The sequence below is a fragment of the Nicotiana sylvestris genome, chromosome 3, assembly GCF_000393655.2.
Source record: "Nicotiana sylvestris chromosome 3, ASM39365v2, whole genome shotgun sequence".
NCBI classification, from domain to species: Eukaryota; Viridiplantae; Streptophyta; class Magnoliopsida; order Solanales; family Solanaceae; genus Nicotiana; species Nicotiana sylvestris.
This window is the reverse complement of record NC_091059.1, coordinates 18,516,132-18,537,197: the sequence shown is the minus strand read 5'-3', so window position 1 is coordinate 18,537,197 and position 21,066 is coordinate 18,516,132. Positions and strand designations below refer to the sequence as shown.

General features: G+C 40.5%; 1 protein-coding gene across 1 annotated transcript; it reads left to right on the top strand.

The window, feature by feature from the left end:
• The first annotated feature begins 10,069 nt into the window (after positions 1–10,069).
• On the top strand, positions 10,070–15,606 carry LOC138887108 (uncharacterized). The gene is made up of 6 exons (XM_070168824.1): positions 10,070–10,421; positions 11,523–11,649; positions 11,857–11,982; positions 12,160–12,622; positions 12,950–13,133; positions 15,563–15,606. The coding sequence occupies exons 1-6, from the start codon at positions 10,070–10,072 to the stop codon at positions 15,604–15,606; spliced, it is 1,296 nt and encodes a 431-aa protein (XP_070024925.1).
• The last annotated feature ends 5,460 nt before the right edge of the window (positions 15,607–21,066 follow it).

Sequence of the window (21,066 nt, the reverse complement as noted above, 5' to 3'; positions counted from 1 at the left end):
CGGTCACAAGGCTAAGACTGCTACTTTTGGATGGATTTATGAGGAACTTGGGGGAAAAGGTAGGGACAAGAAGTTATTTTGGTAGGCCAAAGCGAGAGAGAAGAAGGCTCGTGACCTGGATCAAGTGAGGTGCATCAAAGACGATGACGGTTGAGTATTGATTGAAGAGGCCCATATTAGGAAAAGATGGCAGTCGTGCTTTCATAAACTTCTGAATGAAGAGGTGGATGGAAACATTGTGTTAGGGAAATTGGGGCACTCTGAGAGTCACCGAGACTTTAGGTATTGTAGGCGCATTAAGGTTAAGGAGGTCATGGGTGCGATGGGTAAGATGAGTCGGGGAAAAGCAACCAGACCAGATGAGATTCCAGTAGAGTTTTGGAGATATGTAGATAGAGCAGGCTTGGAGTGGCTGACTGAGTTGTTTAATGTTATCTTTAGGACAAAGAGGATGCCTGATGAGTGGCGGTGGAGTACAATGGTTCCGGTGTACAAGAACAAAGGGGATATCCAGAATTGTAACAAGTATAGGGGTATCAAGTTACTAAGTCATACCATGAAAGTGTGGGAGAGGGTGGTAGAAGGGAGGATAAGGAGGGTGGTGTCTATATCGGAAAATCAGTTCGGGCCGGGTCGTTCTACTACGGAAGTTATCCACCTTATCAGGAGGTTGGTGGAACTATACAAGTATAGGAAGAGGGATTTGTATATGGTGTTTATTGACCTAGAGAAGGCGTATGACAAGGTTCCTAGGGACGTCCTTTGGAGGTGTCTGGAGGTGACAGGTGTACCAGTAGCTTACATTAGGGCGATAAAGGATATGTATGATGGAGCTATGACTCGGGTTTGGACTGTGAGAGGTGACTTAGAGCCTTTTTCGATTGTTATGGGGTTACACCAAGGATCTGTGCTAAGCCCGTTCTTATTTGCTCTGCGATGGACACACTGACACACCATATCCAAGGAGAGGTGCCATGGTGTATCTTATTCGCTGATGATATAGTTTAGATTGATGAGACGCGAGGCAATGTGAATGCGAGACTAGAAGTATGGAGGCAGGCCTTGGAGTCTAATGGTTTCAAGTTGAGTAGGACTAAGATGGAATATGTGGAATGTAAGTTCAGCTATGTCACGGGGGAAGCGGATGTGGAAGTCAGGAGGTGTGAGCGGTTGACTTTGGTAGGTATGAGAAGAGGTAGAGAGCAGCCTAAGAAGTATTGGGGTGAGGAGATATTTGAGGACATGGTGCCGCTTCAGATATTTGAGGACATGGCTCTTGATAGGAACATATGGAGGTCAAGCACTAGGGTGGTAGGCTAGGGGGTAGTCGAGAGTTCTTTCCTCTTTATACCGGGTAGTCTGATAGAGTTTTGTTTAGGTTTGTTAGCGGTCTATGTTGTGTTCACATTGTTATTTTGCATAGTTTTGTGTTATTGTCCTTTCACTTATTCATTGTTGTTATTTTCTTTCTGGCACATTTTGCTATTACATGCATTTTCTTTTATGATATTATTGTCTCTCTTGTCGAGCCGAGAGTCTCCGGAAAATAGCCTCTCTACTAGTGGGATTTTACTAAGTATATTGTTGTTGTTGTTGTATACTCCATTTAGCCTTCTCAAAATTACTATCTTGCGTGGATTAATTTCATAATCATTTTCTAGCTCTTCAATATGTATTAAAAACACATAACTACTCTACTATTTTGAAAGACCACCACTTTCTCTCCTCTCTGTATCTCTCAGCGTACGATTAGCGTGTTGCTAACCTGTGCCCACTGGAAATGGTGGGAAGAGGACGACAAAAATAGAATTCGACAAAGGTGCAGCTTGTAGAATTCATAACTGAAACATGAAGAACATCGGGGAAAGGGAAATCACCTTAGGGAACACTAACTCGAGATACGGCCGGAGCAACTATACCGAATATAGTTATGGGATCTATGGAGGGAACGAGCTCTAGTGCCGGAGTGACTACTAAGTCTCATTCGAAGGATGCATGCATGAAAAATCCAGGAGTAGCCAAGCAATTGATGATGGTAATCTATAATCCTACGGAGACGAAATCGGAATCGATGTAGGAATTAATGCCCAATCGATTGGGGGAAACCTAGGATAGGGGGATACTAAGGAAGGATCAATTGACATAAGTGCAACAACTGAACCTATTGAATTTGAGGGAGAGCAAAAGTAAAAACAAGAATAAAATGGGATGAAGACATGGGCAAACCTCGTCACTGGGAACAAATTTGCACCACGAGTTATGGCTTTAGCTTTCATTGCACCTACAATTCAGATGGAGAACCAATTGTGGAGCTAAAACTGACTGAGATTGAAAATGGCACTGAAAATGGAAATATTCTATTATACAATATTTTGTAGGGGAGGCCCCAAGCATTGGGGCAGTAGAGAGATTTATTTCATTCCAATGGAACTTTACTTCTAAGTCTAAGATATATTACAACAATGAGGGTTACTTTGTGGTTAAGTTCATAGCTTGGAGGAAATAAATGAAGTCTTGCATTCAGGGCCATACACCATCAATAGCAGGCTAATAATTACAAAGGCTTGGACTATTAAGTTTGATTTCAATGAATAAGTGTTGAAGACTATGTCGTTGTGCTGATACTGCCCAACTTACCACTTTATTGTTGGGAAAATGAAACATTAAGTAGGATAGGGAGTAGTCTAGGAACTCCTATCTATGTTGATGACTGTGCTACCAAGGTGGATCATATATCATACACAAGGATTCTTGTGAAAATGGATATCACCAGACCACTGCCTACAAAGGTAAAGCTCAAGGATCCTAAAGGAAAGCTATTTGAGCAAAATGTTGAATATGAATGGAAACCTCTTTACTGTTGTTCATGTCCACAATTGGGGCATTGTTGTCAAGATAAAGCCCCTCAACAACCCCATGAGGCTCCACAACATTAGAAAGGCAAGAATATTAAGCAGAAGCAAAGATGGAAAGCTAAGGGAGGGCAAGAAGAAGAACACAGTAAAATAGACAAGATACAAGAGAAAAAGACTCTGCAAATATCAGAGGGAGTGACAAAGCCATATAATAAGGAGATGAGCCTTGAAACTAGTAGAGCTCCAATGCAAGTTGCAAATGAAGGTTGGCAGACTGTAAGAAGGAAGTCTGCTGCTAAAGGGGGCCAGATATGCTGTGAACAACCAGTAGGGGATAAATGGGTTTGGCATGCTTGGGGATAATGAAATGCAACTACACATTGGTGCTTCATGTAGTACTCAACAAGGTTGCCAAAGTAGTAGAGGGATTGATATAGGAGGTACTCTAATTAATTCCAAATGAAGTTAATTACTTGGAACGTGAGAGGCCTCAACAAAGCCTATAAGCAAAAAGAGTTAATGAGAGTTTATAAGGGATAACAAAATTAATATGATTACTATAGTTGAACATAGGACAACCAACAACAAGCTAGTAGAATAATGCAGAAGATAGCACCGGCTTCGCAGTGATGTCACAACTATAAGACCAATGGGAGTGGAAGATTGTGGATACTCTGGGATCCTAATGAAGTTTAATTCAACATGATATGCCATAAAGAACAGTATATTCATGGAGAGGTCCTAATTCATGCCTTGAGATTGCAGTTTAGCTTTACAGTTATATATGGACTACACACTATTGGGGACAGAAGAAGTTTATGGACTAAATTTCTAAATCTACACCAAATGATACAGGGGACATGGCTTTGAATGGGAGACTATAATATAGTACTAAGTATAGATGATAGGTATAATGGTAATCCTATTCAGGAGCTAGAAGTTAGGAATTTTCAGCAATTTCTCATGGATGCTGGTATGCTGAAATAAGAGCAGTGGGCAGGAATTATACATGGACTAACAACCATGTGTTTAGCAGAAATGATAGATAAATAGGGAACTCTGAATGGATGACACAATTGCCCCATTTAGATGTACTGGTGATGGATACCTACTTCTCTGATCACACCCCACTATGCATTCAATTCAAAGACAGTCCAAAGAAGCCTAAGCCTTCAGATTTTTTAACCACCTAGCTAAGCACAAAGATTTTCAAAATATAGTTAAAGAAGTATGGGATACCAATCATGCCACTAACATGAAGACAATTTGGCTAAAACTTAAATTGGTTAAACAAGCACTCAAAAGTCTTCATTCTTCAGAGTTCTTAGAGATAGAGTCAAGGGTTAAAAATACAAGGCAGGAGCTAGTAGAAGTTCAAGAGAAAATGCGTGATAGAAGCACATCTTCTGAGTTCCTTGAGGAGGAAAAGTAATTAAGAAAACAATTAGAGAAATGGGTATCTGTTGAAGAAACAATTTACTAACAGAAGTCTAGGGTCCGATGGTTGAAACTAGGAGATTCAAAATCTGTATACTTCTATGAATCTATGAAGAATAGAGTCAATCTAACAAAATCAGAAGCTTAGTTAACATATGGGGTGACAGTGTTCAAACTGACAAGGGCAGTGAGGAAGAGATAATAGGGTTCTATAAAGACTTACTTGAGTCTTCTGCAAATGAATTACCTGCCATACAACCTAGTGTGATGAAAGAAGGGGGAATACTGGTCAAGGGATAACAACTAAAACTAATTGAGCCAGTTACAAAGGAAGAAGTATATGCCACACTCTGTGGGATAGATAACATGAAGGCTCCTGGCTGTAATGGGCTCAATGCTCATTTCTTTAAAAAGACATGGGCAACTATGGGAGATGATATTACTACAACTGTGTTGAGGTACTTTGAAACAACTACTATGCATTTACCTATTAGTGTCACTACAGTTACCTTGATCCCAAAAGTAAAACACCCCTCATCTGTTAGATATTTTAGACCTATTTCCTACTGTACAGTCAACAATAAGATCATCTCAAAGATCTTAACAAACAGATTGAAAGGAGTTACGGATTTTTTGGTGGATAATAACCCATCAGGGTTTGTATCAGGAAGGGTGATCACTGAAAACATCATTCTTAGTCATGAGCTGGTGAAAGGTTATGAGAGGAAAGGGGTATCTCCTAGGTGCATGATCAAATTGGACATGCAAAAAGCATATGATTCTATTGAATGAGTGTTCTTAGAGAAAATCTTAAGCAGCCTAAACATACCTATTATTTTTGTTGATTGGGTTATGAAGTGTGTCTGTACTATCTCATATTCTATACTAATTAATGGCAACCCAACAAAGCCTTTCCAAGCCAAAAAAGGACTCACACAAGAAGATCCACTATCTCCTTACTTGTTTGTATTAGCCATGGAGTACCTGACTAGAATTATAACGACCAGACTGGTCGTTTTACTTTTTAGAATTCCGTTCCCCTAGATAAGACTTCCCATACACGCTTTTACTGATTTATGACTTGCGGGGATGGTTGATTCGGGATTTGGAAGAGTTGGGTTGAAATCGAAACACTTGGTTCCTTAAGGTTAGCTTAAAAGGCCAAGTTTGACTTTTGTCAACATTTTGAGTAAACGACCTCAGAATCTAGAATTGACGGTTCCAACAGGTTCATATGATGATTTTGGACTTGGGCGTATGTCTGGATCAGGTTTTGGATGACACGAGAGCGTTTTGGCGCCCAATAGTGAAAGTTTATTCCTTAAGGATTTTGAAGTTCTTAAATATTTGGTTTCGAGCATATTTTTGTGTGATTGATGTCCGAATGGAGTTCCGAGACCGGGAATAGTTCCATATTATCATTTAAGACTTGTATGCAAAATTTGGTGTCAATCCGGGTAGTATAAGTGTGTTTCGTCGTATTGGATGTAAATTGAAGAACTTGAAGTTCATAAGTTTGGATCAATTGGTTTTAGGGGGTGATTCTTAGATTTAGCATTGTTTCCGGGGTTTCGAGGATTCGATCGAGTTTGTTTTATGATTTCAAACTTATCGGTATGTTTGGGTGGGGCCCGGCAACCCCAAGCATCAATCGGACAAGGCTCGAGTGAAGTTGGAAAGTTTTGGAAGGAGTTGAAGCTCCTGGTATCTGTCATAACCGCACCTGTGGTTGGTCAGTTGCAGGTGCTAGACCACAGAAGCGGTCGAGCCTTCGCAGGGGCGGCCAAGGCAAGGAGCCAAGGAACCACAGATGCGGCTCCTCTTCCGCAGAAGCGGAACCACATGAGCGGCTCTATACCATAGAAGCGGTCCCAGCCAACCCAACCTAACTCCGTAGATGTGGACATTCCCTCGCAGAACCGAGACCACAGATGCGGTCCCCTAACCGTAGGTACGGAAATCGTTGAAGGCAGTGCCTTCACTTAATACGGGAATGTGTCATTTTTGACACATTTCATTCATTGTTTGGGCGATTTAGGATCTTCCAAAGAGGGATTTCAACCTAGCACTTGTAAGGTAAGTTACTTCTACTTAATGTGAGTTCAATACTTGGTTTATGGGTAGATTGACACACAAACATTAGTGAAAATCATGGAATTAGAGTAAAACCTTCGGTTTTGATAAAAATAAGATTTTACCACGAAATTTGTTATGGAATAAAGTAGAAATCATATATTCTTGATCCTTCAGTTATGGGTAACAACTTCCCTAAAAAATTTTCAGAATCCGAGCATGTGGCCCCAGGGATGGATTTTAGGAAACTTGTATTTAGGGTTGGGAAATTACTTTAATAGTTAGAATATGGACTTTTGAGCTTGTATTGACTAGTTCTTACCCCGTTTAATTAGTTTTTGGATTGTTCAGCTTCAAATTGAGGGTTTGAGAATGTTTTTGATATTGGAAATAAGCTTTGGAGCGAGGTGAGTTTCCTTTCTAACCTCGTAAGAGGGAAATAAACCCCTAGGTGAATCTAATAAATGTATGTGATTGTTTGTGGGGGGCTATGTACGTACGTGGTGACGAGCTACTATTATGCTAATTGTCCGGGTAGTTTAGGACCCGTATCATGCCATACTTGCAAATGCTTATGTTCTTACTTGCTAATGAGATCACTTAGGACATGTTAGAGATTGAAGATAAATATAAACAATCATATGCACTTACTTGAGAACTTGTATGTATTTATTTGACTATATATACACCTTTATGTGCTTTCTTGATAATAATTGATACTTTTGTATCAGGCCAATCGACTCGGTAGAAATAGATGAATCTATGGTTCGCGCTATTTGACTCTTTAGCAGTGCACATTTATTATTATGTTGGATCGGGCTGTACGCCCTCAACATAATGTGCGCATGATATTTATGTGGATATAACTCCATGATTTACTCTTCTTAAATGCTTGATGTGCAAATTATTATATGACATGACTGAATTTGATATATCATTTCCTTTTACATTCTGAGATCGTTTTTATATTCAGTCTGAACATTCTTAGTGTAAGCTTTATATATTATTATTGATATTGACCTTAGCAAGTGTCAAGTCGACCCCTCGTCACTATTTCTTCAAGGTTAGACCGGATACTTGCTGGGCACATGTTGTTTATGTACTCATACTACGTTTTTGTATTTAACTATATAGGATCTGAGGCAGGTGCATCTAGTTACCACTCCGGCGCGCATTCTTGATTCCTGATCGAGATCCTACGGTGAGCTGCCCCTTCTGAGCCATTCTGCAGCATATTAGAGTTCTCTTCTTTTGTAGCTGATTATGTACTGTCTACTCTGTTTCAGGCAGTAGGATAGTGGTATTTTGTATATTCTACTAGTTGCCCTAGTATTTGTGACACTAGTTCCTGGCACACACTATAGACTATAATTTTTGGGTTGCATTTCTATTGTTATGAAACTGTTGATTTTCGATCTGCTAAAATATAAGTTAAGTGAATATTGAAATTTTTTAAATAAAATAATCGAGAACTCACTATTTAATTAGGATTGGCTTGCCTGACAACGGTGTCGGGCGCCATCATGACCTATAATTGAATTTGGGTCGTGACAACATGGTATCAGAGCACTAGGTTCACTTAGGTCTCACAAGTCATGAGCAAACCTAATAGAGTCTTCCGAATTGGTACGGAGACGTATGTATTTATCTCCGAGAGGCTATAGGGTGTTAAAAAACTAATCTTTATTCATTTCCTATCATGCAGTGGTTGGTATACTAAATGTCCTCCTTATATTCTCTCACAGATGGTGAGGACGCGCACGACAGATGTTCCAGACCCGGGAGGAGCTGCTCCCCCCATTGCTATCGAGACAGAGGCCGGGGGAGGGCGCCGGCCCAAGGTAGGGGACGAAGGCATCCTAGAGCTGTTCCAGTAGAACCACCGAGGATCCTATGGGGGAACCTATCATTTAGGAGCAGGGAAAGGTGCCCGCAGCTGATCCTACCCCAGCGGAATTCATGACAACACCGGGTTTCCAGGAGGTCATGGGCCGTATATTACGGTTCATGGACACTATGACTCAAGCTGGTTTATTTCCAGGGAATCCAGCTATATCACAGGTGGGAGGGGGAGAACATATCCCTACTGCTCAAGCTCCTGGTCATGCAGTTGTAGTGTATCAGACTCCGGGTGCACTACCTGCAGATGGGGCTCAGCCAGTTGCTGCAGTGGTACCTGAGCCTAGACCAGCTGCAGATGGCGATCCACAGAAGTTATTAGATAGTTGGACTAGGCTACACCCTTCTATCTTCGGGGGTGAGCGTCATGAGGATTCCAGGATTTCATTGATAGGTGCAGGGATAGACTGTACAATATGAGGATATTGAAGTCTCATGGGGCTGAATTCACTACTTTCCAGCTGAAGGGCAGGGCCCGTAGATAGTGGCAGTCTTATGTTCTTGGTAGGCCAGCAGGTTCTCCTTCTATCACTTGGGGTCAGTTCACACAGCTATTCCTGGACAGGTATATTCCACCCTATAAGACGGAAGAGCTACGGTATCAGTTTGAGCAGTTTGAGCAGGGTCAGATGTTAGTGACCGACTATGAGGCGAGGTTTTTTGAGTTATCCCGCCATGCACTGGTGATACTTCCTATTGACGCAGAGAGGGTGCAGAGGTTCGTTACAGGGTTGCATTCTGGCATTAGGTCCAACATGGCCTGAGATGTGGAGATGAGGACTTCTTATTAGCTAGTGGTGGAGATTGCTCGAAGGATTGAGGGCTAGCATTTGAGAGGTAGGGAGCAGATGTAGCAAGACAAGAGGGCTAGATTTTCTGGAGAGTTCATAGGTTCCCCGACTAGGGGCAGAGGTCAGTTTGGGAGGGGTCAGTCTAGGAGGCCCCCATATTTAGCACCAGCACCTCCTCGAGGTGCTCCAGCGTGCCCCTATTTCAGTTCCATACCAGAGAGTTCTTACTGCCTGCCAGCTATTCCGGGTTCCTCCAGTAGGTATTCAGGTCCCCAGGGTTCTTCTGGTTCTTATTTCAGCGCTATGCTAGAGAGTTCATACCGTCTACCGGCTATTCAGGCTTCTTTTAGTAGGTCTACAGGCCCTCAGGGTTAGACATCAGGACAGCAGGTCGACGTACAGTGGGGTTGTTTTGAGTGCAGAGACCTTGGTCATATGAGGAGATACTGCCCCAGGCTTTGGGGCAAGGCAGTACAACAAAGTCAACAGCCCATGATTACAGCACTAGTTGCCCAGCTGCCTAGAGGTGGGGGATAGACTGGCAGGGGCAGTCTTAGAGGTGGAGGCTTGACAGGGAGAGGTCAGCCAGATACTGGTCAATGAGGTGAAGGCCAGCCAGCCAGCGCTCCAGCCAGATTCTATGCCTTTCTGGCCAGACCATATGCATTGGCTTCAGATGCCGTTACCACATGTATTATTTCCATCTACGGTAGGGATGCTTCAGTGCTATTTGATCCAGGGTCTACCTATTCATATGTGTCATATCTGTTTGCTCATTTCCTGGATATTGCTCATGAGTCCTTGAGTACTCCAGTTTATGTGTCCACTCATGTGAGTGATTTTATGGTTGTAGATCGGATCTATCGGTCGTGTGTGGTCACATTCTATGGTTTCAAGACTAGAGCAGATCTCCTATTGCTTGATATGACCGACTTTAAGGTTATACTAGGCATGGATTGGTCATCCCCATACCACGCCGTCCTGGATTGACACGCCAAGACTATTATTTTAGTGATGCCAGAGTTGCCAAGGTTAGAGTGGAAGGGTTCCTCAGTTAGTACATCTAGTCGGGTGATCTCTTTTCTGAAGGCTCGACATATGGTAAAGAAGGGTTGCTTTGCGTATCTAGCCTATGTTCGGGACACCACTATAGAGTCTCCGATGATTGATTCAGTACCAGTAGTCCGGGAGTTCACCGATGTATTTCCTTCTGACCTTTATGGCATGCCACCAGATCGTGATATTGATTTCTGTATTGATTTGGATCTAGGTACCCAGCCAATATCTATTCCACCATATCGTATTTCTTTGAAACAGTTGAAGGAGCAGCTTGAGGAGTTGTTAGCAAAGGGGTTTGTTAGACCAAGTGTGTCACCTTGGGTTGCACCAGTGTTGTTTGTAAAGAAGAAGGATGGGACCATGCAGATGTGCATTGATTACCACCAGTTCAACAAGGCTACCATCAAGAACAAGTACCCGTTGCCGCGGATTGATGATTTGTTCGACCAGTTGCAGGGTGCTAGGGTGTTATCTAAGATCGACTTGACATTTGGGTACCATCGGTTGAAGATTCGGGACTCAAATGTTCTGAAGACTGCTTTCCGTACTAGATATGGTCATTATGAGCTTTGGGTGATGTCCTTTGGCTTGACTAATACCCCAACAACATTTATGGACTTAATGAATAGGGTGTTCAGACCTTATATTGATTCCTTTGTTATCGTCTTCATTGACGACATCTTGATATACTCACGTAGTCTGGGAGAGCACGAGCATCATTTGAGAGTAGTGCTTCAGACCTTGCGAGAGTAGAAACTATATGCTAAGTTCTCCAAGTGTGAGTTTTGGTTAGAGTCAGTGGCATTCTTGGGGCATATTGTGTTAGGAGAGGGTATTAAGGTGGATCCGAAGAAGATTGAGGCAGTTCAAAGTTGGCCATGTCCTACTTCAGTTACCGAGATTAGGAGTTTCCTAGGGTTTGTAGGTTATTATAGTCGGTTCGTGCAGGGTTTTTCATCTATTGCATCACCTCTGACTAGATTGACCCAGAAGGGTTCTCCTTTCCGTTGGTCCGATGATTGTGAGATGAGCTTTTAGAAGCTCAAGACAGCTTTGACTACAATACCAGTTCTTGTGTTTCCTTCCAGTTCGGGGATGTATACGATATATTGCGATGCTTCATGCGTCGGCTTTGGATGTGTGTTAATGCAGGATAGGCGATTTATTGCATATGTTTTATGTCAGCTGAAGATTCATGAATAGAACTACCCTTTGCATGACATGGAGTTAGCAACGATTGTTTATGCTCTTAAGATATAGAGGCATTATCTGTATGGGGTGTCCTATGAGGTTTATACTGATCATCGCAGCTTGTAGCATTTGTTCAAGCAGAAGGATCTTAATTTGAGGCAGCGTAGATGGCTTGAGTTACTAAAGAATTGTGACATCACCATTCTTTATCATCCAGACAAGGCAAATGTGGTCGCGGATGCCATGAGTAGGAAAGCAAAGAGTATGGGCAGCTTGGCATTCATTTCAGCGGAGGAGAGACCACTAGCTTTGGACATTCAATCCTTGGCTAATAGACTTGTGAGGTTGGACATCTCAGAGCCCAGCCTAGTCCTTGCATGTGTTGTTTCTGAGTCTTCACTTTTGGGGTAGATCAAGGCTCGGCAGTTCGATGATCCGCATTTGGCAGTTCTCAGAGAGATGGTGCTGCAGGGTAGTGCTAAGGAGGTTTCTATTGGCGAGGATGATTTTTTGCGACTCTAGGGTAGTCTATGTATTCCTAATGTTGATAGCTTGAGGGAGAGGATTATAGAGGAGGCACATAGTTCACAATATTCCATTCATCCAGTTACTATGAAGATGTATAGTGACTTGAGACAGCATTATTGGTGGCGGCGGATGAAGAAAAACATCGTTGAGTATGTGGCTCGGTGTTTGAATTGTTAGCAGGTTAAGTATGAGCACCAGAGCCTAGGTGGCCTACTACAGCAGATGACTATACCTGAGTGGAAGGGGGAGCACATTGATATGGACTTTGTAGTCGGGTTGCCGCGGACATTGCAGAAGTTTGATGCGGTTTAGGTCATTATCAATAGGTTGACCAAGTCGGCACACTTTATTCCAGTGGTGAGTACTTATACTACAGAGAGGTTGGCACATATCTACATTCGAGAGATAGTTCAGTTGCACGGTGTGCCCGTTTCTATCATATCAGATAGAGGCCCTCAGTTCACTTCACATTTTTGGAGAGCTATTCAGAGTGAGTTGAGGACCCATGTGGAGCTCAGCACAACATTCCATCCTCAGACCGACAGAAAGTCGGAGCAAACAGTTCAGCTTTTGGAGGACATGCTTAGAGTATGTGCGATTGACTTTGGAGGACAGTGGGATTATTTCTTGCCTTTGGCCGAGTTTACTTACAACAATAGTTATCAGTCCAGCATCGAGAGGACTCCATTTGAGGCTTTATACGGCCGGCAATGTCATTCTCCTATTGGGTGGTTTGAGCCCGGTGATGCTTTATATGGTATAGATTTGGTGAAAGATGCCTTAGAAAAGGTAAAGTTGATTTAGGAAAGGCTCCATACAACTCAATCCAGATAGAAGAGTTACGCGAATTAGAAGGAGTGCGATTTATCATTCATGGTCGGCGAGAAGGTTCTCCTGAAAGTCTCGCCGATTAAGGGTATTATGAGATTCGGGAAGAAGGGCAAATTGAGCCCAAGGTTTATTGGCCCATTTGAGGTGTTGAGGTGAGTTGGGGAGGTTGCTTATGAACTTGCTTTACCTCCCAGCTTATCGAGAGTTCATTCGGTTTTTCACGTATCTATATTGCGAAAGTATCACGCCGACTTGTCCTATATGTTAGACTTCAATATTATTCAGCTGGATGAGAGTTTGGGTTATGAGGAGGAGCCAGTTGCCATTATTGATAGGCAGGATTGCCAGTTGAGATCTAAGAGGATTTCTGTGGTAAAGGTCCAGTGGAGGGGCCAACCAGTAGATGAGGTGACCTGGGAGTTTGAGGAGGACATGCAGAGCAAATGTCCATGCTTATTCGGCACTTCAGGTATGAATCTAAACCCGTTTGAGGACACATGTTTGTTTAAGAGGTGGAGAGTATAACCCAACTGGTTGTTTTGCTTTTTAGAACCCCGTTCCCCTAGATAAGACTTTCCGTATGTGCTTTTACTGATTTATAACTTGCGGAGATGGTTGGTTCGGGATTTGGAAGAGTTGTGTTGAAATCGGAACACTTGGTTCCTTATGGTTGGATTAAAAGGCCAAGTTTGACTTCGGTCATTGTTTTGAGTAAACAAACTCGGAATTCGGATTTGAAAGTTCCAACAGGTTCATATGATGATTTCGGACTTGGGCGTTTGTCCGAATTGGGTTTTGGATGACCTGGGAGCGTTTTGGTGCCTAATAGTGAAAGTCAATTCCTTAAGGATTTTGAAGTTCTTAAATATTTGGTTTGGAGCGGGTTTTTTTGTTATCAAGGTCTGAACGGAGATCCGAGATCGGGAATATCTCCGTATTGTCATTTAAGATTTGCACGCAAAATTTGGTGTCAATCCGAGTAGTATAAGTGTGTTTCATCGCATTGGTTGTAAATTAAAGAACTTGAAGTTCGTAAGTTTGGATCAATTGGTTTTAGGGGGTGATTCTTAGATTTAGCGTTGTTTTGGGCGTTCCGAGGGTTTGAGCGATTCCGTTTTATGATTTCAAACTTGCCGGTATGTTCGGGCGGGGCCGGGGGCCCTGAGCATCAATCGGACGAGGCTCAAGTGAAGTTGGAATGTTTTGGAAGGAGCTGAAGTTCCTGGTATCTTTCATAACTGCACCTGCGGTTCGTTAGCCGCAAGTGCGAGACCACAGAAGCGGTCGAGCCTTCATAGGTGCAGCCAAGGGGAGGAGCCCAGGAACCGCAGAAGAGGCTCCTCTTCCGCAGAAGCGAAACCACAGGAGCGGCCCCCAAACCGTAGAAGAAGTCCCAGCCAGCCCAGCCCAACCCAACTCCGCAGATGCGGACATTCCCTCACAGAAGCGAGATCGCAGATGTGTTCCCTTAACCGCAGGTGCGGAAATTGCTGAAGGCAGTACCTTCATTTAATATGGGAATGTGCCATTTTTGACATATTTCATTCATTGTTTGGGCGATGTGGGAGCTTACAAAGAGGGATTTCAACTTAGCACTTGTAAGGTAAGTTACCTCTACTTAATGTGAGTTCAATACTTGGTTTATGGGTAGATTAACACACAAAAATTAGTGAAAATCATGGGATTAGAGTAAAACCTAAGGTTTTGATAAAAACAAGATTTTACCACGAAATTTGTTATGGAATAAAGTAGAAATCATATATTCTTGATCCTTAGGTTATGGGTAACAACTTCCCTAAAATATTTCCGGAATCCGGGCACGTGGGCCCGGGGATGGATTTTAGGAAACTTGTATTTAGGGTTGGAAAATTATTTTAATAGTTAGAATATGAACTCTTGAGCTTGTATTGACTAGTTCTTACCCCGTTTAATTTGTTTTGGATCGTTCAGCTCCAAATTGAGGTTTTGAGCACGTTCTTGATATTACAAGTAAGCTTTGGAGCGAGGTTAGTCTCCTTTATAACCTCGTAAGAGGGAAATAAACCCCTAGGTGAATCTAATAAATGTATGTGATTGTCTGTGGGGGACTACGTACACACGTGGTGACGAGAGTCTGTGCGTAGCTACTATTATGCTAATTGTTCGGGTAGTTTAGGACCTGTATCATGCCATACTTGCAAATGCTTATGTTCTTACTTGCTAATGAGAACACTTAGGACATATTAGGGATTGAAAATAAATATAAACAAACATATGCACTTACTTGAGAACTTATATGAATTTATTTGACTATAAATGCACCTTTATGTGCCTTCTTGATAATAATTGATATTTGTGGATTGGGCCAATCGCCTCGAAAGAAATAGATGCATCTATGGTTCGCGTCATTCGACTCTCTGGCAGTGCACAGTTATTATTATGTTGGACCGGACCATACGACCTCGGCATAATGTGCACATGATATTTATGTGGAAATAACTCTGTGATTTACTCTGTTTAAATGCTTGAAGTGCAAATTATTATATGACATGAGTGAATTTGATATATAATTTCCTTTTTCATTCTGAGATCGTTATTATATTCATTCTGAACCTGCTTAGTGTAAGCCTTATATATTATTATTGATATTGACCTTAGCAAGTGTCAAGTCGACCCCTCGTCACTACTTCTTCGAGTTTAGATTGGATACTTGCTGGGCACATGTTGTTTATGTAGTCATACTATGCTTCTGCACTTAACTGTACAAGATCTGAAGCATGTGCATCTAGTTACCCTTCCGCCGCGCGTTCCTGATGCCTGATCGAGATCCCACAGTGAGCTACCCCTTCTGAGCCATTCTACAGCATACCGGAGTTCTCTTCTTTTGTAGCTGATTATGTACTGTCTACTCTGTTTCAGGAAGTACGATAGTGGTATTTTGTATATTCTACGATTTTCCATAGTACTTGTGTTACTAGTTCCTAGAACACACTATAGACTATCATTTTTTGGTTGAATTTCTAATGTCATGAAACTGTTGATTTTCGATCTGCTAAAATATAAGTTAAGTGAATATTGAAAATGTTTGAATAAAACAATCGAGAACTCACTAGTTAATTAGGATTGGCTTTCCTGACAACGGTGTCGGGCGCCATCACGACTTATTATAAAATTTGGGGTCATGACAAGAATGCTCAAGACATTGTAGAGAAAGCCAAACTTCAACTATCATCCTAAGTGTGAGCAATTGAAGATAGTCCAATTGGGGTTTGTAGATGATCTCTTGTTGTTCTGCAGAGGAGATGTCATATCTGTGGGTATGCTATATGAATGCTTTGATTCTTTCTCCAAAGCATCAGGTTTGAAAGCTAATGCGAATAAGAGCTCTAATCTATTTTGGAGAGGTGAATTGTAATGACCAATAACAGATCTGAAGTGAGATGATGTTCTCCAAGGGTGAATTTCCTTTTAAGTACCAGGGAGTTCCTCTAAGCACTAAGAGGATATCTGTCTCACAATGCCAACCACTGATAGAGAAAATCTTGGGCAGAATTAAGACCTGGACTGCCAGATACCTCTCATATGTAGGAAGACTGCAATTGATCAAAACTATTTTGTTCTCTATACATCTACTAGAAAATTGCAGATATCCGACGACCAAAATGGTTGGAATTCGGTCGAAAATCACGTATTTTCGACTACTTTCCGACCGAAATTGATCGGTCGGAAAAAAGTTGGTCGGAAAATAATTTCCGACCGAATCTGTCTGTGATATCCGGCCAAAGTGGTCACAAATTTCAAAAGGTCAGACAACCAAATAATTCACGTTTCCGACTAAAGTGGTCGGAATTTTCCGACTGAATCAGTCGTAATAATACAAATAAAATTAATAATTAAATTATATTTTATTTAATTTCCGACGAAATCCGTTGAAAATTATTGAATATTAATTTTTATATATTTATGACCGAATCAGTCGGAAATTAATAATTAAAAATTAAATTTTATTTAATTTCCGATGGAATCCGTCAAAATTTTTTGAATATTAATTTTTTAAAAAATTTCCAACCGAATCGGTTGAAAATCTTGGAATTTATGGTTAAATCTAGGCAGATGTCCGACCGTTTCAGTCCGAATTCAGTTGGAATTTTGTATAAAACTGTGCAGAATTCTGGCCAATTTCGAGCTACACCACGTGTCAAATTATTACAAACAAAAAATACCAATCAACAATACATTAACAACAATCTAAACCAACGATACATTAATACAATAATACCAACCAACTATACATTAACACAATCTAAATTAACAATACATTAGCAAAATTTAAACCAACAATGACAACCATTAACACAATTTAAACCAACACTATCAACCTTTAAACCTAACAATTTTGGGCATAAAAACATCCAAATAGTAGTCCATATTCAAGTTTAAAAGCAATACATAAAGTTGTCTCTCACAATCAAGTTTACCACTCAACCAAAACATCACAACTAAACTACTACACATCAGTTTCAGTTTGTTCAACCTCATCATCAGATAAATCATGCCCATATTTACTTATGAATTTCTGCATCTTAACAAATGTTCCGTATTGGGAGTCCATTGTTGCTTCAATTCACGAATTTCGTTTCTCATATATTCCATTTGTTCATGATTTTGAGTAGAAGAAGAATTGGCTAAGCGTGGGTTTGGATGACCTGTAGGTCGACATACTCTTAGTCCGTAGATTCTGCCTTTGTTTACTCCACCCATTGCCTCTGTCCATAATGAAGCCATATCATCAGGTGTTGGTTGTGTTGAAGGAGGTTGAGTTTGTTGCCATTCTTCCAACCTTTTATGATAATCTTCCTGAAATATAATTAATATACATCTTTTAATTTCAAAAGTTTTAATTGCAAATAAATATTCCTTAATGTTAATATATCTAAAAGTACATCTAAAACATAAAAATTTATATAAGAACCTTCTTACCCATCCTCGTGGGGGACGATTATCAATCGATTATAACTATCAAATTGTACATCCCCTCCAAAATTCTGCCTGCTTCTACTAGATGGTGCAGAAGCAGCACTAGATGTAGCTGGGCAAGAGACTCTAATATCCAACCTAGATATGCTGGGAATGGATGATGACAGAACAACAAAAGACGAACCATCATGCTGACTACCATGAAAGCTCGGGGGTGCAAAATGAGATATTTAAAGTAATTTAATTTATTTAAACTAGTTATTTAAAACTCGAAATCTCACATTAATCCCTATTCTAAATAATTTAAGTCTTTAAATATACTAATTAAATTTGAATAGCTTCTTAAATGTTCAAATAATCCAAATTAATTAATGATTTCTCAAACAAAAGAAATAGTCGTAACTAACAATTATTTAAACTATTTCAACATATAAAAAAAATTAAAGAATTCAAATAGAATAAAACTATGAAGTAGTCATGCACATATGTTAATCTTTCTCTTCTTGTGGCTAATTCATAATTTAGAAACACCTTAAATATAGTCATGTTAATTTCAGAACTAATTAAGTAGTTAATGCTGAATATTTAGCCCTTCATCTCAAATAATTAAACTACCTAGAATTTACTTTTACTCATGTAATAATGATATCTAATAGTTAACCCACCTAAAGAAAATTGTCTTCAGATACTAATAATTTGAAGGTGTGAGGATGCAATAATGTATATGATTTTGGTTGGGAGGTTTTAATGTTACTGTGTGCCGATTGGACAGTTTCTGTTTGAAATGCTTTCTGGTGTTTCTTTTATTGTATGTATGTATGCTTGGATCATTTATCCTTGGTAGAATTTTTTAGAATAATTGTAATTAGATTGAATTGCAATTTACATCTAGATGTGCCAATTAAGACTCAGCGTCAAACCTAGAGTAAAGCACAAGAGTTCTTTTTAGATTCAGAAATCAATGAAATAACATACAACAAATTACAAAAACAACTAATACAAAATTTCGCCTTATTACCCAAGATTGTAAAACATAATCAAGATAGTTGAGTCAATGGAAACCTTGTTGCTGCCCTGCGAGCAAAAACTTAAATTTAGGTAGAGTAAAAGAAGTCTGAACTGAGAAGTGAATTACAGAGGTGACAAAGGATAGAGAGAACAAACACGCAAGAAGAAGACCAATGTCAAACCTTGAATAACACAAAGAATTAAATCTCCTTCTTTTATTCTTTTCATATTTAGAAATCTGAAGCAACATTATGCTGAAGCAAATTTCCATAAAGCAACTACTCCAACTAATTATAAATTTTAGCACAATTATCCAAAAAAATCATGAAAAACACTAAAAGAATCATGGCATCATATGAGGGAAACTTACTGGCTGTGGAGAGTCTCGACGGAGCTTCAGCGACAACGGCGAGTGCCGCTGGTTGGTGGCAGCGGCGGGTTTTGGTGGGGGAAGTTTGAGTGAGAGAGAGAAGAGAGAAGGAAGAAAAGAGGAAAAGGAAAAGAAAGATGTTCGCTGGTACGGTTTTTAAAAAACCTTTCCGGCTGATTCGGTCAGTAATTTGGTCAAAGCAGTCAACCTCGTTTTACTAAAAATTTCCGACCGAATCGGTCGCTATTTTTTTTAAAATTATTTCCAACCGAATTGGTCGTTAACAATGACGCGGAATTTTCCGCCAAAGGTTACGACGAATATAGACAGAATATTAGTCATAACTATTATTAAAAATTGAAAAATAAATTTTATGTATTTTCCAACCGATTCCGTATTGGAGGATTTAATATCTTCGATGTATACACCTGGAACAAGGCTGTCATTTGCAAACTATTATGGAATCTTAGCAAAAAGAAGAATAGGTTGTGGGTCCAATGGTTACATATGTACTATGGGAAGCAATAACCAATCTGGATCAAGGCACCCAAGCAAGCCTCATGGGTGGTTCAGAAAATCATAAAGGCAAGAAGCTACATTAAGGATGTGGGAATAGGCATGCATGATATTTTGAAATGGAAGCACTTCTCTATCAGAAAGCTCTATTTACAAATGAGAGGTGACTTCCTAAAAGTATCATGGAGGAAACTAAGATGTAACAACCTCGGATTATCCAAATGGATCTTTGTATTAAACTTGGCAATACAGAACAAGCTATTTACCTGTCACGATTCAAATCTACCATGTCGTGATGACGCCTATCGTGGTACTAGGCAAGCTGACACATTACCAAAACCAATCAATAATCTCATTTTTAAGATAAAATCAAAGTTATTTAACAATAAACCTTCATAAAGGGTTTAAATCAAACAACAGTGCAGAAAGAAAAGCCCGACATTGGGGTGTCACTAGTCATGAGCATCTACTAAGAACTGTCCGATAATACTATGACTACTACAATCTGGAAACCAACTACTAACATCTATAGGAAGATAAGAGGGGGAAGAGAAGGGCTGCGATCGCCATACAACTACCTTGCTAACTCCAACAGATCCGCGATGGATGAAAGCAACACTCACTAGCACGTCCAGCAACCCCTGGATCTGCACACACGGTGCAAGGAGTAATATGAGTACGCCAACTCAGTAAGTAATAAAGGTAAATAAAGTCTGAGTAGTAGTGACGAGCAATAAACATATACAGTTCATATCATAAAATCTCAGTAGAATATACCAGACTTTAAATCAAGATTTGAATCAACTCAGCTCATTTAAATCCAGTTTCAGTAAAATCATTTAAAACTTCTTTCAACAGTTTCAAACGAAGTGATAGAAATAGTGAGTAAAAATGATGAAAACATAATCAGCCCCTCGTGAAAAAACTCACTCGTATACAACCATTCGGGCAACATAAATCATAAATAGCCCCCCGGGCAAACATCACTCGTATACAGCCCCTGGGGGAAAAATCACTGTCACTCAGATACAGCCCCTCGGGCATACCTCACAATCACTAGTAAAAAGCCCCTCAGGCATAACATGAATCAAGAACAGTACCTCGGGCAAAATATCATATCACTCACTTAGGGTACCTGCGTTCACTGGGGGTGTACAGACTCCGGAGGGGCTCTTACAGCCCAAGTGCTATAATAAGCCATCTCGTGGCATAAATCAATCAGGTCCTCGGCCTCATAACAAGCCACCTCGTGGCATAAATCAATCAGGCCCTCGGCCTCACAAAATCATGAATCAGTAACAACATGCTGCGGCGTGCAGCCCAATCCCATTAATATCCTCACAAAACAGGCCCTCAGCCTCACTCAATCATAAACCTCTCAAGCCACTTGGGCTATCAGTAAAACATGGTACTCAGCCTAAAATAATATTTTTATGCATCAAAACGGAGTAATAAAGACTGAGTTATGAAATCAGCAAGTATAACATGACTGAGTATAGATTTTCAATTAAAAATAGTGAGAGGATAGTAAGAAAAAGGCCCATAAGGGTCC